Source organism: Eleutherodactylus coqui, chromosome 7 (assembly GCF_035609145.1).
Source record: "Eleutherodactylus coqui strain aEleCoq1 chromosome 7, aEleCoq1.hap1, whole genome shotgun sequence".
NCBI lineage: Eukaryota > Metazoa > Chordata > Amphibia > Anura > Eleutherodactylidae > Eleutherodactylus > Eleutherodactylus coqui.
The window spans coordinates 78337332-78361257 of record NC_089843.1 but is presented as its reverse complement, the minus strand read 5'-3'; the positions used below and the strand labels follow the sequence as shown (position 1 = coordinate 78361257).

Genomic DNA, 23926 nt, shown 5'->3' with positions numbered 1-23926 from the left:
TAAACCCTACCTAGAGTCGATCTAATGCTCAAGAGAAATAAAGCGCAATCACCCTCTGCCTCAAGGTTCTAGAAAGACAGATAAAAATAATAGAGTTGCAATATAGCCTGTGGCCAGGATAGTGGACCTCACATGCCGATTGAAATCTTTCCACCTCTCTAGGATTACACACCAGATAATCCTAGTTGTGCTACATAGACCTTGGCTCTTTTTAAACAGTCTTTGCCCAGTCTCCCTCCTGTCTGTCTATCCAGAGTGCCTTAGGGTTCTTAGCTTACTACAGCTGGATGGTTCAGCGCTATAACTACTACATTCCAAGCTTTTTCTTGTTTTCTTTATCCAGAACCATGTTCAAATGGTTCCTGAGGAACTCACTCAATAGACAGGGAAACGCAACAAATTTATGAAATTAAAACTTAGTATCTGGGAGAACGTATGAACCTACCATCTGGGGGTTTATTCATACACCTAGATTGCGTATTCATCTATTGAATCTACAAATTGAACTTACTATCTGGGAGAATTTATGAATTTATTAAAGCTGACTCTCTGGAGGTTTACTAGACACCTAGTGTTTTATTCATCCTAGCAGACTTGTTACTATCTCTGGTACCAAATGAACTAGAGCATTTATTAAACATCTTGGGAATACAGTACCAGACTCTCAATATTAACTGAGCACTTGATATAGTTACTATCTCTGACTTATTGAGAGCTGGCTACTCCTATCTCCAGGTTTGATTGGAAATATAAATATTGTTCACTTCCTTATTCAAACTTTGTAACCAAATGGGTTCATAAATTAAGCACCCACTGAACCCATTCCTCTATGTAGTCAGGCAGTCAGCAGAGTTTGGGTATTTCCCATTACTGTCTTGCATTCCCTGCTACTTCGAGTTGGATTGTTGCATGTGCTGTGGTTGTATGTCCAGGGTATTCCCTCTATTTTCTGCAATCCCACCTTCGCCAGTAAATTGTTGAGGTTCCCGGTACAGGCTTTGTTTTTTGTGAGTTTCTGCCCTCAAAAAAACTTTTCAAAATTAAATATTAATAAAATTGATATATTTTAGCTACGTCTATACTGTGAAGGGCATGAAAACTTTAGAAATAGACTAGGATTCTGCCACAGTGAAAACACTGAAACCTGCATCCACAAAGAAGAAGGAAAAAAAAAAAGGGCATTGGGATTTTCATTTAAAAATGTAATAAAATTAAAACTATAAGACATAAATTGCACTTGATGAGAAATTTATATACACAAGCATACATTAGCAGCATGGAATTTTAATAAAATTTATTTTCTGTAAAAACATGACTTGGGATGATTTGTAGTTACTGTCAATATTTAACAATGCATACATCTCAGACAGAAAAATATGACCAACTGGAAATATGTAAATGAAAACATTTAATATACTGTACAATGCTGAGGTCAGAGGAAACGTACTCCGAAAAAGAGTACAGAGTTATTGGTCAAGAGTGAGCTTTGAGAACAAGGTTTCTCAACTTGCACACATCCACAATCAGCAACCAGGACATATCAAGATGAGAGATGTCACCTGTATATAGTTATGTTGGCAATATCAGATAAATTATGGAATAAATGGTAAATTATGCACATCTAAAAATAAAGGATAAAAAGTGTAACGATTCGATTAACTATGTATATTTTTTAGTCAATCTTTGTATTTAAATTATGTGGAAAGCGGTGGAGATATTACTATAAATTATAATTTAAAAATATATTAAACCAAACAATTAAAACTTCATACAATCAGATTTAGCTTTATAAAACCACAAAAAAAAACAAAAACAAAAAAACAGAATTACAATACATTTACATTACATAAGATACAGGAGATTAGAAAATATAATAAATAATTCATGAATTATAGTGCAATTGATTTATGCATAAATAGAACTCATTGCCTAAAAAGGTTTAAATTAAACAATTTTTTGTAAATCAAGGCAGCCACATACTGTAGTTATACCAAATTACCGTGAAATGGAAGTGACAATGGAAATGTTGAAAGTTAAAAAATAAACACACAAACTTATATATAAGTACTGTAAACAACTAATCATTTTCAGTAGTTTAATATACGTTCTATAAAATGGTCGGAAACTACAAGAAATGGTTTAACAACTTTTACTGATCAGCAGTCTTTAAGACAGAGGCACAGTTTTTGTTTTCTTCACTTTATAGTTTTAAATCCCCCCCCCACCCCCCAATATAAAATATTCAGAAACATTCAAATAAGCTAAAATTGAAGGGCTTACTTCTGCCTTCAGTGTTCTTTAAGTAGAGAGTAACAAATATCATATTTGATTGTTTTACTGAAAGGCATTGGCTAAATAATAAAAAAAATATATTTAATTGTGTGAAGGACTGAAAATCTAAATAAACCCATTTAAAAAATTGTGAAGTTTTTTTTTAGAACTGGACTCAAAAATAGATATCCCTAGAAAATGGAAAACAAATACAAGTACAAACTGTAAGCATACAAAAGTAGAGAAGGCTGTTACTAATAGTAGACTGTCCCTGATAGCAGGATCACTGTTGATAATGAAAAGTTGCCCGTTTTTTCCAAAATGGCAGATTATGTACAGCAAAATGAGGTTGCTATTGGCTGAACTAAATGTGGAAATTAAAACAATCAGGAGCAGATGTAGACTTTCACAATAAAAGGGAAATAAGTGTTGACCATTAGCAGTAGGAACAATTTAAAACAAAACAAAAAAAAAAACCTTGATGTACATAACATACAAAAAGTAAAATTCAAGTGCACATGTGCAAAGTAATATCTGCCGAGAGTGCTTTATATTTCAAGAGCTACTGGAATAAAAATTCAATGTATGAAAATAGCATTCTAAATTTCAGAGGTAAGGAAAAACAGTGTAATGCCTCACAACCACCAGAATTGAGTATTTTGTAAAAGTAATCCTACCACTCAAAAACAAAAAAAATAAAAATAAAAAAAGGAATCCTAATTACATTTTAGGATTAAGTAAGGATTCAAAGTCTAAAAAAAAACAAAAAACCTTGGTGACTGAAGTACATTTGAAAACCCTGAACACATTGCAAGTTTGGTTATTAGCCAAAAGGGATAAGAGAAAGAAAAGAAAAAAAACAAAAACAAAAAAAAAGTTAATAAAATTGGTCAGTGTAAATGAACCTATAACCATCCAGAAGTGGCTTCTGAAATGCGGCAGCAGCAAATACATAAACAGTTACATTGAGGTCCATCAATAGCAGGAGTGTGACAACCCTTGAAAAAATATATATATCAAAAAGGTAAAATCGTCTAACTGGAACATTGAACCCGAGTCTTAAGCTTATCTTGTGCACTTTATGAACATGCTCTAACCTGCATTCCAAGATTCTCAACTTAGTGAAAAGTTCATTTTTTTTTCCCAAAAATTGTTTATAATAAATAATCTTCATAAAGTTACATTTTATAGTTTTATAGATCATTTAAAGTCAATAATTAAGACTTTCTACAACTACAAGAAAGGGAAATGGAGTTTCAATTGTGTCAGTCCATTGATAAACTCTGTAGTTAAAACCAGAGTTTGTTTTTTTCACAATATTTTAAATTCATATTATACATATGTAAGAACTCCCACCCCTCCCCCGAACTTTCTTGAGTAGACATGGATGCAAAGGAATGCTGTTATTTTGAATTAAAGTAATACTGCATGCATCCACAAACGTTGCTTCTCATGATTCATCTGAATCGAAAAGGTGGTCCACCGGATATCAAAACCATGAGTAGAAAAAATAAAAACTCCCCATCGGAGTAGGAGATATAATGCAACTGTCAAAGTGTAAAGACTGGAAGTTTTGATGTCATACATCAGTACTGTAGTAAGGAGTGTTAGTCATAGTTTATGGAGTCAACTATGAACCAAAAACCCTGAATCACATCTAATTAAGCAACCTGTATATGTTCAGCACATATCAGAAGTGCGCAACAAAATAAATCTGTCCACAGTGAAAACCCTGAAGAATCGGTTATAAAAAGGCATGTAAGTGGTTAAGAACCGTATAATTTTATCGGAGTATGTTATGTCACACTCGATTCACGTTGAGTAGAGGTGTGTAGTAATCTACACACCCATCGTAGTAAATTCACAATGCATCTACACAGACTTGCTACTATTTCTGGAGATACCAGTCCCTGAATTAACAACATTGTATATATGAGCGTCCACCAGGCGAAGTTTTTTTTTCGGAGGGTTCTTCAGTGTTCCAGATCTCTCTTTTACTTTGTATTCTAAAGTGCTATGAGGTACGCCATAGATTCCTTGTGCTTTAGAAACACTCATTTTGCCGCCCAAGACCATAGCTATAGCTTCTTCCATAATTTCATGGTCATATTGTCTGTAACGTCCACGTTTTTTCCTTGGCTGTTTATCTTTATCATCTTGGTTGTCAGAAGATGCGTCGCCGGCTCCATTCTTTGCATTAAGACACGAAGGAGAAAGGTCCCTGTGAAGAACGTAAGAATCAACATTTGAGCGAGTTATACTTCCAGAACATTCAACTTTGCTTTGCTGAGGAAGTATATTTTTCAGTTTCTGAAGAGAAGAATTTTCTATGACTGTAGAGGTTTTGGTAACCTGGTACATAACATCCAGAAGACCAGAGGAATCAGGCTGTTTCGTCACAGAGCTTACTCGTACCTGAGGAATTTTCAGCTGTACAATGGGAACTGAAGTTTCGCAATGCAAACTTTCCTTCTTTTCTTTGAACTGAGCAACCATTCTCTGTAGAGTCAACTGATGGAGGTAACTGGAAGCTGTTGGGAGTTTCAGTTCCGAGGTTTCAAGTAGACTGAGTTTATTTTTTTCTGTATGTTCTGCATGAGCCCTTGCCCACAGGGCTACTTTCTGAAGAACAGTAGTTGTCTCTGTACTGTCTCTGTATAAATACCCATCGATACAATTTTGAGCTGTGTTCTTAAGATTTGCAGGCTTGCCTGCTGATAAGGCTTTTAAGTGAAGTAGCAAAGTTTTTTGAGGTATGCCATAAAGTATGGCCGCTTTGTTAACATCCAGTGTTCCCAACTGAATATCTTTCAATGCTTTTGAAAGCAAACCATTTGCAAATTCGGGACTCCGATCCAAGTAGTCTTCTCTGTCTTTCGGATTTCTCCTGGATGAATGGAATGAAACGATGGTCAGCGGATGTATGAGACGTGCACATAGGTATGGAAGGGGATGGTCCACTCCTTTATTAAACTCCTTGCTTAGGTAACATCACCGATTCTGACAAAGTTTTTATTCACGAGTGGAATTTAGAAGTTCTAGAAATACTTTACAGTTCTGCTTGGACACTGTGTCAATCGTACAATGGCTTCTATAGCAACCCGGTCAAGATTTCAAAAAGCATTTGGCAAATATTTGCTCATTTTCTAAGTTTTTGAACGTGCTACTCCATCTGACAGTTCCTTGCAGAGCCAAAAACTTATTTAACTTAAGCAATTAGTAAGCCCTTAAGATTCAACTTTTGTTAGTAGAAATGTGACGTTACCGCTAAACAAGTAATAAAAGAGTAAACCCCCTTTAAAGATTTGCATCAACAAAAACACGCTCACGATTAGATTAAGCTTTCTATGAACAGCAACAAGCTTGCAAATACACACACACACCAACTTCAGTTACATTCTTAACACAATGACAGGTTGATTGTTTAAAAAAAAAAAAAAAAAAAAAAAGTACAATAATTACAATGATCACTATGGTATAATGTATCAATTACAATAGATCAGCTATAGATCGTTCATTAAAGTGACCCTTTGGGCATCTCCTAAGACTCATTCCTCCCTTTCTGTATTGGAGTAGAAATCAGCTCTCCATTTAGTCTTACTGGTGAGATTGTAATAAACATGTTTATACACAGCAGCCAATAAGAGGAAGCAGAGCTACAGGGGGAGGAGAGAGCAGACACTTAACCAATGATGAGACAGGTGGTGTGTCTCCCAGAGGCAATGAGGAGACAAGAGGGAGGTAGGTCTCAGACTTCTCATAGCTAAACTGTAGTCCCAAGTCACAGCTCTACCTTTATAGAGCTGAGCTACAAGACAGCTAATGAATAAGCACTGAGGAAAATAAAACAGCAGGTGATCAACTATAGGCACTGACTTACATAGAAAACTTTTGAGGTCATGACTACACAGTCTCTTTAAGGAATTAGAATATATAGACAGGGTAAAATCTATTTTTTTTTAATTATATAAAATGAAATTATTACCCTTACCCTAAATAAAATATATTTAAGCATTAAATCCATTTTTGCACTGTTTATATAGAGATAGGTTTATTTAATATTTAAAATGTTTAATTGTTTTAAAACTTTTTTATACTATATGCAAAAATTTAAAGACAGACCGGCAGGACGACAGAAATATCTTCACAAGAAGGGCCTTATAACTTTGTATTTTTTCTCAAACAGCCTTAATGACTTACATTTTATGTAATCAATTTTTAAAACAATTCTACAATTACTATGCTTACTTTTAATGTGGTCAAACACCCTTAAATAAAAAGAAATTATATGAAGTAAAATTTAATTTCCAGATAGACTATTAGTTTTATGGAAGACAAACGTGTTGCATCACATGAATTCACTTACCCATTCTTCAAATGTCTGGTTTTGGCGTTCTCTTCAAATGTACTAGCATTGCTTTTAATAGAGAGATCCAAAACTCCTATAAAGAAAGAAAAATATTACAGCATTAGAAATATTTGTTTTCCAAAATATGGTCACATAACGAATGGCATTTGGGATACAATTATGTGAATTCTTCAGTCCAACTGGCAAACATTACTACACTGTAACAGCCTGCAGATCCAACATCAGATATCACCGGCAATCTGTTACTGTATGGAGATCTAACCGGCAACACATCTCACCCTGAAGTCGAAGCGTACAATTTCATGTTAGTTAGTTCTAGTTAGCGAGTCTCTGCTCTGGGTACCAGACAGATGCCCAAGCAATGGGAACCCCTGTGTAATATTTCAATAACTAAGCCAACTCCTCTTCTGTCTCCACATCATTTGTGATAGAGAAGGGAGCAGACTTGGTTATTGAAAGAAGCCAGTCAACCAGCCCCTGCAGTGACATCACTGACAATTGGAGAGGGTGTGTGAAAGAATCCATGCTGCGTGACCAGATGTCTGAATTGGGCCAAAAGTGGAATTACCGGCATCACTAGGGACTGGACTGGAAGTTTCTCTCTCCTCGGACAACCCCTTCGAGATGTGACAGTGTGCATCAAGATCAACAGATAGTGTAAAGTTAGAAGGGTCTATAAAAATACACCAAATTCTTCTGAGTGTATTCAGCGTGTTGCAAGGCTTCTGACCCTCCATTCCTAAAAAGTAATCAAGCCTCTAAATACTGTCCTACTCCACAATATGCAGAAAGCTTCAGTTAGCAGCTGGTAATATACGACAGCATGCATGTCAAAGCCAAAACATGTCACACAAATTAGTGTTGAAATGGTTTAATCATTGTATTGCCATTGCCGGATAGTCACACAGATCTTACCATCCTGAAAAGTTTGTTCTTCAATCCTTGCAACGGTGAGATCGAGAGGACCGTCCTGCTCTTCGAGAAGTAAGCCATCTGTAGGTTTTTTATTAATGCCATTACAACCAAGAGGATCATCTGCTCTTCTTCCATTACTATCTTCATACATTTCTCGGCTTTTTGAAACATATTCAATTGCAAACTGACGTATCATTTTCTTCATTAATTCCTGAGCTACAAGTGGAATGTTAGGATCACAGTTCTGAGGGAGATCTGGCAAAATAAAATATATTATTTTACAGGCACTTATCCAAACAAGTGGGGGAAGCTGCATCTCATGTCAAAATCAGGATTTGTAATCAAGGAAGACTGTTCAATTGACAAGGTCTCATTCGCATTGGCGTTTGCATATGGTTACAACCTCCGTTGTGCTGCTCCAACAATGAATGTTACAACCTTGCCTAATCTGTCATATGCCGGACACAATAGCACCCGATGGGCCAAATGGACTATAATGAAGTTTGGTTTCTGCCATGGTATCAGGCATTTTAGAAAGAAAAATGCTGCACGTTACGCTGTTATCTTTCCCAGTAAATTTAGCAGAATCTACAAATGTAACCCAGATGTGAAAAATGCCTTAGTACAAGACAACTAAGGAGATTACAAGTCATTGATGCGTTTACCTTTACAGTTATGCTCTGCAATCGAAGAGTCACGTAACCGTGGCCATCAGTGCCCACTATCAGGATGCTACTCTGTAGCAATCCTTCACAGCAATGATGTATTATCCAGTCACATGACCTGCAGCCAATGGTAAGCAGGAGTCCCAGCAGGGTACGCCAACAGTAGTATTTTAGAATTTGTAGAGGTTTATTTAGAATTTATGGAGCATCTTACACTTCCTGATATCAATTTACCAACAGAAGTGTCAGAAATTTACATCATTGGGGTGCCAAGTTGAAAAAAGGTCTCAAGCATTTCAGCGTTACAGGACGCCAAATGTTGAAGGATGAAATTTGTTATCAAGTGTTGTAGTCCCATCATGGCAGACGATATGGGTCGAGAAAAAAAGTTTTTTGTTTTTTTTCCCCCTTTTCCTGGAAACCGTGCCACCCTCTTCCATGGACTGACTCTTGTATTACTGCTAAGTTCCATTCAAGTGAATATACAATCCCTTTAAAGAGCAATTCCTCTCTTAAAAAAGGTTTAGGATGAATGCCACAGGCTATTTCGAAAATACATACCTTTCTTTTGAAAGAGTGCATTTAAATAGTTTTCAGCTTGGCATTCAGTTTTCTCTGTGTTGAACTGGCCCTGAGATATCAGTTCCCCTGTAGGTGTGGACTGTGCAGAATCACCTGATGGTGTGTAATCCTAGCAAGGAAATATAGTACAGCTTTATCTAATTCTGTAAGCTCTAGCTTTAAAGAAAAAAAAGGGACCATGGAGGGAATAAGATGAACACAAATACTTACATTTGTATCCTTGCGGAGGTTACATAATGAGCATTTATCATCCACACCCCAATCAACCAGTTCTTCTGGTTCACAGTCTAAGGGGAGAAGTGCAGAACACCACCTTGTAATGTTAACAGGTCTTGGCAGATCAACTTATACGCTTCTAGCATCAAACTTCCTGGACCTTACATACTTATTCAGCACCAGTAATCATTGCAGTAGCTAGTGTTTCCATGTAACAATGGCACAGTTCACATCCCGTATGGCAATTAGTTCTGGTACACTTGAAGGTGTTACATGGATGAGTCACATATAATACAAATTCATACAATTGTAACGAAAGGAGAGTGTAGCCTCAGGAACCACCCCGCCCTGCCCGATTGCTGCATCTCCTCCTACCACTCGGAGTATTAGTCAGGACATGCATCTACTACCGTAGGTCATGACAGTGTCACTAAGTGTAGAAGAGCTCTCTCTCGTATAGAGTTGTGTAGCTGTGCCTGCACTACCACGCCAGACCACTGCACAATGTAAACAGCTGATTGTCCGGGGTCCCAGGCTTTTAGAGCTGGACAACCCAATATATAGGTTACAGACAATGTGTGAAAAGCAGGCATTGTATAGCATGCCCAGGCAATCAAATGAAAGTGAGGTTTTTTAGGCAAAGTGCGAAATGGGGGTTTTATTTAAAAAACAATCTATACTTCCAGTAGGCATGTATAGAATACCCCAGTATTTTACACAACAGGTACTGTTTAGGCAAAGCATGAAAAGAGAGCCATTAAAAAGGCTCTTTTTTTTTTCTTCTTCAAACTAAATAGACACGAAAATGCAACAAGTAGAAAACTAAAATACAGGACTTTCTTACTGGAAAAAAAAAATCCCAAAAAACACAGTACTGACCTAGCGGCATGCAATGCCTGCATCTCAAGAGTCCACTTGGGCCCTGCAGCGGTGAGCGAGCCCTCCCGGTCTTGCTTTTTCCCAAGTCACCTCCCAGGCGAGGTGAGGAGTTGGATGGGTCCCGACTCCTGTCCTAATGAGCAGGCACCGCCGGAGACACAGGTCCCTGTGTTGGCAGTGCATAGGGCACTGAGTGAGGAGTGCCGAAGAGGACCTGCGTCCCAACACCATGCGGGAGTAGTGTCACGCTGACGGATGGAGAAAGATCAGTCCAGCTTTGTATGCAGGCACGGTTGTCTCCGGAGTCGGGACTATGTCAACATGAGTGTAGTGGAGGAGCAAGACAGCGGGGACTTGGCCAGGCTCTGTCAGTGGTGACTGACTGCAGGAGGAGGATGAGGGTTTGATTGTGGGACACTGAATGACGATGGGGGCTGTTGATTTGAACAGTGGAATCATCTTTTGGTGTAGGGGAGAGAAAAAAAAATGGGGTGCCTGTTGGAGTGGGAGGCCCCAGTCCACTATTGGCGGGAGCATTTCATATTTTGCTAGTTTGCCTTTTGGCATTGCATAGAATCCCTAGGAGAAGAGTGAAATATTCATCATTTCATACTACAATGTCCCACTTTTGGCTTTCTATAGATTACCCGGGCATTCTATATAGTGACTTAATTCATGCATTGTCTGTAACATCTACACTGACTTACCACTTTATTAGAGGCACCGGCCCCTTCAGGGTTGGAGCTTCCCTGTATGGAAATTAGACACGTGACCTCGGAGTGTAGCATAAAATCAAGTAAGACTTCATAGATCAGTTTCAGTGTGAATCTACGTTAGAATGAAATGTCGAGGGAACTTAACCCTTTCCAATCCACTGTCTGAGGTCTAAAGACATTCTGATTGAAGGCTCCGATGTCGGAAGACGTCTAACAGGGTATTCTTACTGTAGATTACTGGCCGCTCTGTTGTCGGGGGCCTCTCCAGCATGTCCCATACCACAGTACTGGCTCTAGCCAGCAGATGGCGCCATTGTATTATGGCAGAAAGAGAAAGCCCCCTAGGAAACCCTGAATCCAAAATTGGATTGCAAAGGGTTAATGTCAAACAAAGCCTGGTCCTCAGTGCTAGACTAGCTGGGGCCACTTTTGTAAAATAGTGCAAAAATTGGTTCACCGTTAAAAAAATTAAAAAAAAAAAATAACACAAACCTACCTACATTTGTGAAAATGTTGAATAATGGCAATTACTTACCATCAAATAAACTGAGGTCTTTACGTAATCCTGGTCCATACAGCCCTTCTAGAATGCTCTCGAAACCTGCAAATACAAAACAAAAAAAATCTTTAAGCCAAAAAGTTGACAAATGTCAGAGGAACGATGCGATAAATATTTTCAGCTACAGATGTGCGACATTGCTCCCTTCCCCCCTCCGAAAAGGGAGTAGTCTGCCTCCTAGACCTCAATGGCCAACCCAAACCTGGACAACAGTCGGAAGACCACATCGAAATGAGCCAGCTCCACTACAACGCAACCAGAACCTCTGAAACTAGACATGTATGAACAGACACTGATTGAATACTTATGGGGTTAAGTTTTCTAATTCCAGGTTTATTAAATCTCTGACAGTTACATGGTTCACTGACCAGCTCTTGCGGGTCAGATGACCATTTAGTTTAAACCTTATATAGCTTAAGAATTTGCTAGGACAGGGCAGAGAGGCGTGATGCACTCTTCCCTCCAGACTCGAGATGCGTCTCACATATTTATTTGAAGGTGCACTTAGCCTGGTCTATCTTGGGACCATAGACCCAATATTGTTTATTAAGATTGCTCCTGCATTTCATAATGTTGATTTATTCATATTTGACGTTGTTTTCCCACAGGTAGTTAGTGATCTTCGTCTCTCCCACATGAAAACTAGGTTTACTCGGCCCCACCTTATCCGCATAATGGTCTTAATACTTTCCCATAATGTTAAAGGGTTTAATGCCCCACTCAAAACAAAAAAGGCTTTCCTTCAGTATCTTAAATACAAGCCAGACATCATTTGTCTTCAGGAGACCCACTTCTGCCTCTTCAGCCCCCAAATACCTCCAGCTGCTAAAAAGCACTAGGGTGTACATCATCCTACATAACACTTCCTTTTTCTGTAAATAAAACCCACACGGCAGATTCATCATTTTACAGGGTACCCTGTTGGGCCACGAAGTAGTTTTGGTCAACTCCTACGCCCTTATCGATGATCCCCATAAAATTAATCTCCCTTTTCGCTAACCAGCTTAAAATGCTGCATAATGTCTATCTATTAGATGGGCGATTTTAACACAGTACTCTTCCCTGCTTTGGATCCCTCCTCGTCCAATCTGGACAAATTGGGTGCATTGCAGAGGTCAACGCTGGCCTCCACCGTCAGACTTGGCTCTGGCTGATGTGTGGAGAGAGGCACACGGTCTAAAAAGAGGTTATACCTTTTTTCAGCCCCACATAAATTATTCACGTATCGACTGGACACTTGCCTCCACTTACCTTCTGCCAGCACTAGCACAAGTGGCGCACATCCCTTGTGTGTGGTCAGATCATGACATGGTCATGTCCCACTTTGTGAACCAAAGTACCCCATTTTTCCCCAGGAGATGAAGGCTCAACGAACCCCTGCTAAAGGACCCCATATCTCTTGCAAAGTTAACAGAACTTACAACATATTTTGCAACAAACCATAATGGCGACTCACAACCTGTTTAGATTTGGTTGGCCCATAAGGCTTACATGAGGGGGCAGATCTCCCAAATAGCCTCCCATAAAAAGAGAAAAACCTCAGACCCAACTCACACTGGAGAGACATCTCGCTCTGTTAGAACTGGCCAACTAGCAAAGACCTAGTATAATCACTAATAAAGACAAAAAGGACACAAAAAACCTAACCTCCTATACACTTCTTTGGCCCTCCACTAGACCAAAGCTATCTATTTCATATTAGCCAATAAATCAGACAAACTTTTAGCAGCAAGACAGTTTATTGCATCAGATCCAAAAATGTCTCTTCCACATCGAACCCAGATAAAAATCACCCAAACATTTTATAGTTTGTACAGCACCTTATATACATACAAACCTCAAAAAAAATTTCATCTACTACGTCAGATATTCTGAAAACTATTCCTCCCCCGAAAATCACCACACAACAAAATTAACAACTAAGGCTCCCTGTCCATGGCTGATGCGGAATATCAGCGATATTCCACCACGGGGTGGGGGGTCCCGCTGTCAGTTCTCTGCGGTGAGCTTATCTGACAGGCTCACCGCAGAGAATCGCAGCATGCTAGGATTCTCCGCTTGTTGACGCCATGGCTGCACTTTCCATAGTAACGCTAAGGAAAGTGTTCACTGCGTTACCCGCGGCCGAATTATTGCCGCAGGTAACGCAATGAACAATCGCCCGTGGACAGGCAGCTGTAACCATACAAATCACTTCAGAGGAAGTGGAGGAGACTTAAAAATCTCAAATTAGGCAAGACACCTGGGCCAGATGGATAGACAGCCCTCCAATACAAAAACAAAAAAAAACATTTACCACACTTCTATCCCGTCCATTAGCACTCTTTTACAATGGCTTACTATCTAGAAGAGACACACCTGAGGAATTTTTAAGCGCCCACATAAGTCATTCCTAAACTGAATAAAGACCATATTTCCCCTAAAAATTATCAGCCAATCTCATTGCCAAATCTGGGTTATAAAATCCTCACAAGTATACTGACCACCCGACAAGCCCCAGACAATGTAAGAAAAATCCTCAATCTCATCCACGCCTCACATCTGCAAAAAAAGCCTGCTAGTAGTCCTAGCCTTGGAGATCGAAAAAGCTTTTGACAGTCTCTCCTGGGACTCTCTTTGCGGTTCTACAGAGAGCTGGTATCCATGGAGCTCATGTCACAGCCTTACACACTCTATATTCTACCCCTTCTGCACAGCTAAAACTTCCCTGTTCTAAACCTCAGACAATTCCCATACGAAGAGGTACACAACAAGGATGCCCCCTGCCCCCACCCCTTTGGCTTGGCAATGGAACCCCTGTCCTGTATTATTGGAAGCAACCCAAACACTACAGGCATTGAATTAGGGAAACAAAATTACAAAATCAGTTTATTTGCAGATGACATCCTCCTCACCCTTCCTAAGCCCCTTACATCACTCCCAAGCCCAATGGCTTCACTAGATGCGCCGGGCCTAGTAGTTAATATTGAAAAACCAGTAGCCCTTTTTTATAACATACCCTCACACAAAAACTCAAAGCTTAACTTCCATGTTCAGGCACCCCCACATTACATTACTTATTTAGGTATCAAACTCTGCTGCTCCTTAGAGTCACTACACAAATGGAACTACTCTGCCTTATTTCACACATTTAAAGCGGACATGAAAAACCGGGACCAACCTACCCACATCAGGGTGGGACGTATAAATTCCATCAAAATGGCAGTACCACCCCGTCTCCTCTACCTTTTCAGATGTCCCCCCATCAATGTTCCCACCGCCAATCTAAAGGAAATGCAACAGGCAATCTTCCAATTTATATGGAAGTACAAGAGACCCTCCATCAAACAAACAAAAAATTATGCATTTCCATAAAAGGGTCGGAGGCCTATCAGTCCCCAATCTGCAAAAATACTTCCTGGCAGCCCAACTGTCACATATTCCCCGCATGTCCGCTGGCCTAAGAGCTCCTCTATGGGTAGAAATAGAAACATCTCTTATAGCCCCAATTCACTTTGAAGCCATTTTTTTGGAAAACATGTAAAGACTTCAGCCATCCAACACCTACGCTGGAAGCAGATCTAAATACCTCCCTCACCTTACCTCGATAGCAACACTGCTGCACCTTTATATCAAAAGGCAGCCATTAGGTAACTCTTGCCGAAACATTAAAAATACTTTATAGGGCATATTTGGTTCCCTCGATAATCCCCAAGTACTCCACCAAATTGGTTCAGAGGCTGTGACTCCCTGGGGATGCCCTCTAATATCTGGTGGGGTCTCTGTATGAGGTTGGTCACCTGCCTCCATCCAGAGCCCTGGGCAAATCATCCCTCCTCTCTCCATCCCCTTGTCTACTGGCCGACAAACCCATGGGGTTCAATAATCAAATGCATAAACTCTTGCAGTTCATCTGTATGGCTGCCAGAATATACATTGCCTGTCAATGGCTCTCACCCACTCTAATTAACCCAATTGTAGCTAGGGTTTCAAGAATGATGCTATAAGAAAAACTGTAGGCCATGAGAGACAACATGGAGTTATTCCTAAAAACTTGGCAACCGTGGTGTGTTCCCCTGGAGTACTCCGTATGTGATAGAAAACCAGCAGAAGGAAGGTGTAGGACGGAACATATGTAGGAAACGAAAGTCTGGACCCTACTTCCCCCTACCGGCTTTCATAGCTTTACTAGTTCTAATCTTGGACCCACATTCCCGTCAAAAGGAGAGAAAGAGCAACATATACCTGTTAGATTTCCTGTAAACAGAGCCCTGCGTGGAAGTTAATTGTTTTGCTTTTATTGTGACATTTCCTTATTGCACACTCCGCGGGGGGAATGTCGTAAATGATCAACATGTAATAATTCGATTATCTTTTTCTCTCAATAAAATCCGTTGAAAGTCAAGTTGATTGCAAATTACTGAAAAGTCTACATACACAGCTTTATTTTTAAAAAGTTTTGTAGCACCTGTAGGGTGGTTTCACCCAATGCTTTTTTTGTGAGGGGGAAGGGGAAGGGGGGAAAATCTATTTTTTTTTAAGGCAATGCCAGAAGTGGATTCAAGAGGCTACAAGACATACAGCTAAAAGTCTTAAAACTTCTTTCCTGCTGGATCCATTTTTGGTTTTGGCGCACAAAAAAGTGGATTATACCCACCTGATAATCAGGTTTCCAGTAGTCTCCACGACAGCACCAATGAGATTGCCTCCTCCTGGTAGGACAGGAACATACTGAGAGGTTAAAAGCTCCCCCCCTTCCCCACTTTCCTCAGTGGATTCTAACGAATTGCCGGGGCAGGAGCTAAACTTAAATTTTTTCCCCTAACCGGGGTTTTTTAATTTTTAAATTTATTATTTTATTTTTCTAGGGCGGGAAAGGTACGGGTGCTGTCGTGGAGACTACTGGAAACCTGATTATCAGGTGGGTATAATCCACTTTTTCCCCCAGTCGTCTCCACGACAGCACCAATGAGACGTACCAACTAAAGTTTATTAGGGTGGGATCGCTGCCGAGAGGACTTTGCGGCCGAAGGCCATGTCCTCGTCCTGCTGCACTTTTACCCTATAGTGTTTAGTAAACGTGTGGGGTTTTTTCCAGACTGCGGCCTTGCAAATTTGCTCGACCGAGGCTGAACTGTGTTCGGCCCATGAGGACGCTACTGCCCTTGTGGAATGGGCTTTAAGCGCTAACGGGATCTCCTTCCCGAGGGCTTTATAGGATTCTATGATGGCCAGGCGGATCCACCTGGCTATGGAACTTTTCGCTGCTTTGCTACCCTTATTTGGGCCACTGAACTGGACGAACAGGTTGTCGTCCCGCCTCCAGTGGCTCGTTGTATCTATGTAGGTTAGGACTGCTCTCCTAACGTCCAGGCAGCTTAGGGTTCTTTCCTCCTCGTTTTTTGGGTGGCTGAAGAATGAGGGGATTATTATATCCTGGGATCTATGAAAATCTGACACTACTTTCGGCATAAAGGCCGGGTCTGTTTTAAATATTAGTTTGGTGTCTGTAATTTTCATAAACGGGTGGCGGATGGACAAGGCCTGTAGTTCGCTAACCCGTCTTGCGGATGTAATGGCTACTAGGAAGATGGTCTTGATTGTCAGCATTCTTATAGGTAGCGCTTTGATCGGTTCGAATGGTACCGCTGTCATGGCCCCTAGAACCCAATTAAGGTTCCAGTCTGGGAACAGGTTTATGGGCCTAGGGCGTAATCTAGCTGCTGCTGTTAGGAACCTGTGGACCCATCTATCGTCTGCGAATTTTGTGTCGCAGATAGCGCTAAGGGCTGAAACTTGGACTTTTAGGGTGCTCGGGGAGAGGCCCATCTCTAAGCCCTCCTGCAGGAATTCTAAGATTAGCGGAGTGTCGGGGATAGAATCCCCGCGATCCCTTCCCTGTCTCCATGAGGAAAACTTTCTCCAGACCTTCTGGTAGATCAGGTGGGTCGTCTTTTTCCTACTGGACATTAGGGTTTTTACTACTTTCTCTGAGAATCCTTTCTTTCCTAGCGAGGATTCCTCAAGAGCCATGCCGTTAAATGGAGTTTGTCTAGGCCGGGGTGGTTCAGTGGCCCCTGCGATAGAAGATCCGTCCAGGTAGGCAAGGTGACTGGGTCCTGGACGCTCAGTGTTGTCAGAAGACCGAACCAGCTTCTTTTTGGCCAGAAGGGGGTCACTAGGATTAGCGTGCATCCCTGGGTTCTGAAGTGTTGTAAAACCCTGGGGATTAGTGGTATGGGAGGAAAGGCGTAGGCCAGTCCTTGTCCCCAGTCCTGGCCCAGGGCGTCTACCGCTATCGGACGATCTCCTGGCCGGAGGGAGAAAAAGTTGCCTACTTTCGTGTTCTCCCTGGTTGCGAAGAGGTCCAACTGTGGGGTCCCCCACCGGTTGGTTAAGATTCTGAATGCCTCTGGGGAGAGGGACCACTCTCCTGGGTCTATCTGCTTCCTGCTGAGGAAGTCTGCTTTTCCATTTAGTGTCCCCTTTAAGTGGGTTGCCGTGATCGAGAGGATCCGGCCCTCCGCCCAGTGAAAGATTTTCTGTGCGATGCTTTGCAGTGGGGGAGATCTTGTGCCCCCTTGGTGTCGTATGTGAGCGACCGCGGTGACATTGTCTGACAGTATTTTTATGTGATGGTTCTGTAGCGAGTTGCCCAACTGCTGTAGAACCTGCCAAACTGCCTGTAGTTCTCTGAAATTTGAGGATTGTTCTTTTATCCTCTGAGGCCAGGGACCCTGAAAGAATTGGTTCCCCACATGCGCTCCCCATCCACAGGCGCTTGCGTCTGTTGTGATGTGGATGGCTGGGTTTTGTAGCCAGTGAACCCCTCTCCGCAGGTTCTCTGGGGATGTCCACCAACGCAGGGATGTTTTTGCCCTGTTTGGGATGTACATCCTTGCCCTTAGCGAGGACTGCCTTTTGTCCTACGAGGATAGGACTACGGCCTGTAGGGCTCTGGTGTGGGCCTGGGCCCATGCTACTCCTGGGATGCATGATGTCAAGCTCCCCAGGAGAGACATTGCCTCCCGAATTGTGCAGAATCGTCTTCGTAGGAAGGTTTTGACTATTCTGCGGATTTTTTGTATTCTCTCCTCGGGTAGGTAGGAGCATTGCGATTCTGAGTCGAGAGTTATTCCCAGAAACGTCTTCTGCTTGCCGGGATCTAGGCTGGATTTTTCCCAGTTTATAATCCATCCCAATGATTGGAGAAGTTGTAGCACTGTCTCCAGATGTTTGGTTAGGAGTTTTTTGGACTCTGCTATTAATAGAATATCGTCCAGGTACGGTACTACTAGGATCGATTTTTCTCTCAGGTGGGCGGCTACCTCCGCCATAATCTTGGTAAAGATTCTGGGAGCTGAGGATATCCCGAAGGGCAGGCATCTGAACTGGTGGTGCTCTGTTCTTCCGCCCATGTCCACTGCGAACCGCAGGTATTTCTGTGAATCTTTGTGGATCGGGATGTGAAAATACGCGTCCTTCAGATCGATGGACGCCATGTAGGCTCCTCTGGGGATCAACTTTATTGTCGAGGAGATGGTTTCCATTTTGAATCTCCTGTATCGGACGCAGGTGTTCAGGTCTTTCAGGTTTATTATCGTCCGGTGTTTCCCGCCGGGTTTTTTTACTAAAAAGAGCCTGGAGTAATAGCCCTGGGTTTCCTCGTTTCGCGGTACGGGAGATATTGCGTTTAACCGCTGCAAGTCGCGCACGCTTTGCCCTAGTAAATGTAGCTGTTTTTTTGGGGCTCGCGTGGTAATAAATTTCCTTCTGGGGATGGATACCAGCTCTATCTGGTATCCGTGCTGTAGGATCTTTGGGATCCATGGGCCTCCGCAGATTGCGGCCCATTGATCCACAAAGCTCCCCAGCCTTGCCCCTACGGGGATGGCGTCAGGGTCTTTGCTTCGGCTCCCCCTGATGGGGGTTGAAGAGGATATTCCTTCCTCTGCCCCCCTTGGGGTAACTCCAGCGGCCTGTCTTGCCCTTGCCTCGGTAGGCCTCGGGCTGCTGCATTGGGGCCCGGGGAAAGGTCTTCACTCTCTGTGGTTTTTCCTCAGGGAACCCTTTTTTCCTGTCGGCCGCCTTCTCTAGAATTTTATCTAGGTCCGGTCCGAATAGAAATTGGCCGTAGAATGGGAGGGCACACAATTTGTTTTTCGAGGCCAGGTCGCCTGACCATGACCTCAGCCATAACACCCTTCTGGCTGAGTTAGCGCGGGCTGTGGCTTTTGCTGAGAGTTTGACGGTCTCGGCCGCGGCGTCCGCTAGGAAGTTAGTGGCCATGCGCAGGATGGGAAGGGAGTTAAGGATCTGATCCCTCGGCGTTTTGTTGGTCAGATGTAGTTCCAGCTGCTCTAACCATACCCCCAGGGTCCGCGCCACGCAAGTGGCTGCGATCCCTGGCCTAAGGATGTTTGCCGCTGCCTCCCATGATTTCTTTAGGAGTCCCTCTGCCTTGCGATCCATGGGGTCTTTTAGCTGTGCGGCATCCTCAAAGGGCAGAGTCGTCCTCTTGGCTACCTTGGCCACCGGGACGTCTACCTTAGGTATTTCGTCCCAGCTTGCGCAAGCTTCCTCCTCCAGGGGGTATCTCCTTTTTACGCCTCGAGCGGAGTAGGAACCTGCGTCTGGTTTACTCCACTCTCTCTGAATTATTTTAGAGATGTTTTTGTGGACCGGGAAGGTATGTTTGCGCCTCTCCCCAAGTCCACTGAATATCTCATCCTGTCGGGTCCGCGGCTCTCTGGGCTGTTCTATTTTTAACGTAGCCCTAACTGATTTAATTAGTTCCGTCAATTCATCTTGATGGAACAAATATTTCCTGTAGTCCTCCTCCTCTGAGGACTCCTCGGCCGCCTGTTCCTCTTGCTCTGATCCGATGGAATTCTCGGAATCAGAAGGCTCCTCGGGAACATACGCCTTTCTTTGGCGTTTTGCTGGCGGTGCCGGCAGTGACGTTAGAGCTGATCGCACCTCCTCCTTCACCAGCTGTCTAACGTCATCCAGGAATCCCCCCGATTCCTCTCTGACTAGCCTAGCCACGCATGCCTTGCATAGAGGCCTCTGATACGTGGCTGGCAGTCTCGTCCCGCATTCCACGCACTTTCGCAGTTTTGTTCTGGGGGGGATGTCTTTTTTATCCCCCTGACAAACAAAGCATTTTTGCGGGTAAACATGCAATTTTTCCATACACAACATACTGGATATTTGCATTGTATTTTTGCCGCACTGGCTACTTACGGCCGCTGAGGCTGAGGTTTCAGCTGTCTCTGGGGCTGGAGCACTCATCTTTATACCAGTGCTGCAGACACCCTGCGACCTGTGATGCTGGTGTTCTGGCTTCTCTCAGGTTCCTATTTGAATTTTCGCGCTCCTGCGCTAAGCCCCGCCCCCTCCGCTCCTAATGCAGACGCGATGACGTCATCGCGCTGGACGTGAGATGCGGCGCCCCGCCCCCTGCCGTCAAAGGGCTTCCTGGAGCGCCGCGCTGTAATTTCTGCCGGAGGACGAGGGGGACTGAGGCTCCCGCTTTGAACCCCCCATGGGCCGCCGCGGGAGGAACCTGGCCCGGGGGTTACCACCCTGATGTGGCGTCCCGGGAGTCGTCTGGCTGCAAAGGGATGACAGGGTGAGCCACTGCCTTCCGATCCGCCTGTATGCTTTCGCTGGCTTCTCCACCAGCTCCTCTCATAGATCCTGCCTCCTGGCAGGACAGGAAGACACTGAGGAAAGTGGGGAAGGGGGGGAGCTTTTAACCTCTCAGTATGTTCCTGTCCTACCAGGAGGAGGCAATCTCATTGGTGCTGTCGTGGAGACGACTGGGGGAAATCTGTGTATGAAACCAGGACAATACAACTGTACGTCATCAATATGTCATCTCTATTTGCCTCCACATTTGCATTCATTGGTTTTAATGTCCACTGCGTAAATACAAAATCTGTATTTGCCCAATACAAAATACCAATGAATGCCAATACAGGGAAAAAAAGAGGCAAAAAGTGCTACGCTCTTAAAACACGGCCATGAAAAACAGCACACGGCTTTTCATTAGATCAATTTTACAGCCCACAAACATACAGACTAAAGCTACGTAGTGTGAAAGCAGCCCAAGGCTATAGTCAGGGGCCTACATTTATATCGCACCACAGTAGCAGCACAAGCTGCACCTCCCTGTTAGCGCCTCGCTACCCTACACACTCTAGAAGGGGCACAGTTTCAGCGACTTGTAAAGTGTGCCGTATTACTAGTGTGCGCTTTTTTTTTGCTATAAAACAAGGGTGCTTTCACATATAGCGGATTTACTGCATACTTAACACAGCAAATCGGCACATTTCGATGCAGATCTGTTGTGAATCTCACCCCTTCAATTGAGTGGATGGAATCTGCTGCGGATCAGCACCAAAACATGCATCAAAATCCACACCAAATGGTGCAGATTTTTCTGACGCTACAAGTGACTAGTCTACAATAAGCCAACCGTGAGTTGGCACAAGTAACAGGAAATGGACTGGTCTCTGGCAAGATACACCAAATCTATCACACAACGTGCACCAGTGTCAGAAATTTGGCGCATCTTCAGCTTGCCAGCTCCATGTTTACACAGTCTAAATATTAGATAGCATTAGTAAATGTGGACCAATGCTTTCCACAAACACTTTGGCCAACCAGTCCACAAAGACTGCCGCTGTAAATGCTGCCACCAGCCAATCCACGTCTAATGGAAACACTATAGGCAGTCAATATACATTCTAGTGTAAACGCCTGTGGGTGGTCCATACAGTTAGATTTTCACATTTAATAATGCCGATTTTATTTTGGAGACCAAAAAAAAACGCAACTTGGCTCCTAAATTTTTTTAGACTTAGAAGGCCAAAAGATCCTCTGGACAGACTTCTATTGCCGTACCAACCTTCTGTAACGGATTTGGATTCATTAGAAAACGATTATGCAAATCAAAAAAATAAATTAAAAAGGGATACATTCCCTTTAACAAACTGCAAAGCCTTGAGCACTGCAGAATGAGGCGCTGCTACTGGTGGATGTACTAGACTTTAGTGGTTTCTGATTCTGTAGGAAGTATAAATGCAAGTAAAATCAATGTACAGTTAGTCCCCGACTTGCAGATGTTCGATTTATGAACTTCGCAAGATGCGAACAATCTGTCCTGCACAGTATGATGTAATACTATGGCAGGGACTGGACAGGCTTCTATCAAGCCTGTCCGGTCAGATCGCGGGACACAGTGCGCTAACTAGGCAGCCAGGAGCCTTCTGAAAGGGCCCAGGGCTGCCTATGCAGAGTGCCCATCAAGCCTTGCGCTTGGTGGGGACTCTGCATAGGCAGCCCTGGGACCTTTCAGAAGGCCCCCGGCTGCCTAGCCACCTCACTGTGTCCCGCGATCTTATCGCGGGAGACGGTACGGGCCCCCTGAACGTCAGGTGCCGGCTGTTTCTGATGAGCCACGCCGCTCGTCAGAACTGTTAACACTTTAAATACCACTCTGACAGGTATTTAAAGTGTTAACAGTTCTGACGAGCGTCTCGGTTCGTCGGAACTGCACCCGCCGGGTGTCCGCTGTAAGAACAGCCTGCACCCGACGTTCCACCCGCGATCCCGCTCCATACAAACATTTGTTCGGACTTGCGAACAGGTTCCTGGAACGGAACCTGTTCGCAAGTAGGGGAGCATCTGTAGTACAAGTATTTCACTCATTTTAATATAATGGGATAATTCACTTTTTCTAAAACACTAAATTACAAAGTCAATTGCAAAAATATCAACGGAATACATGGAATAAAAAAATAAAAAAAATAAAAAAAATTCATATACGTTTACCAAAATCCTCCCCCATCGAGGAGCTCACACAAGCATTCTGCACTTTATTTTGATCCTTACATGAGGCGGAGGAGGATGAAGCCTAAACGAAGGCCATCCAATAGATTGACTATTAGGACGACATATGCCTGCAACAATGAGGGGCCGGATCCGGTCTCCCTCCGATACAGATTTATGTACTGTTCCATTAAACCTGTAAGCAACTGACCACTTATCACTTGCGTTTCCATAGGAACTGATGAATAATGTATATGACATAAATACCGTTTCCATGGATTTCTTAATACCTCCATACATACGGGATAAAATTACCTTGTGTCAATTCATGAACTGAGAATACAAGGAAATAACAGATGCATGAAAATGTTGCCGATTTCCAGTGGATGCATCGGCGCTCATTAACACACAAACGTCACCGAGCTGCCAAGAGCCTTACAGATTTATTGTTTCCTATGATCGGTGGCCAACTCCTCCAGAAAGGCCCCACCTGCAAGAAAACTAGTTTTTCTGCCTGCATGAGTTTATTTTTTTTTTGTTTGTTATTTGAAATCCTAGTGGAAATAACTTAACATTAACCCATTCACTCCTGAAACATTTTCCCCATTTTTGTTTTCCCCTAGCCACTTAAAAAGAACAAACTTTTTTCTGTTGAGGGCTTGTTTTTTTAGGGGACGAGCACTATTTTTTAATCGTACCATTTAGTGTACTGCATAGTATGCTAAAAAAAAAAATGTAAAAAAAAAATTCTGGAGTAGAGTGAAGAAAAACAATTGCGACTACACACTGCAGCAAAAGTGGGTCAGTAGGATCACAATACCAAGTTTATATAGTTTGTTTTTTTCTTAATCAGTTAATGCAGCTGTATGAGGGCTTTTTTTTTGGGGGGGGGGGGGGGGGTGTATGACAACCTGTAGTCTATTGATAGCGCTGTGGT

The 23926-nt window shown here is 42.7% G+C and overlaps 1 protein-coding gene across 3 annotated transcripts in view; it reads right to left on the bottom strand.

Moving 5' to 3' along the window:
• LCORL (ligand dependent nuclear receptor corepressor like) overlaps positions 1-23926 on the bottom strand; it is a 78305-nt gene that overhangs the window by 26597 nt on the left and 27782 nt on the right. For 2 of the 3 annotated variants that reach the window (XM_066573238.1, XM_066573237.1), the window contains exons 2-6: positions 11149-11214; positions 9013-9089; positions 8782-8911; positions 7556-7810; positions 6638-6713 (exon numbers count right to left, since the gene is read on the bottom strand). In XM_066573238.1, coding sequence (XP_066429335.1) covers positions 6638-6713; positions 7556-7810; positions 8782-8911; positions 9013-9089; positions 11149-11214 — 604 coding nt within the window. Of the gene's footprint in view, positions 1-1277; positions 5159-6637; positions 6714-7555; positions 7811-8781; positions 8912-9012; positions 9090-11148; positions 11215-23926 lie in introns of those variants that run through there. The other variant, XM_066573239.1, reaches the window with a different exon arrangement.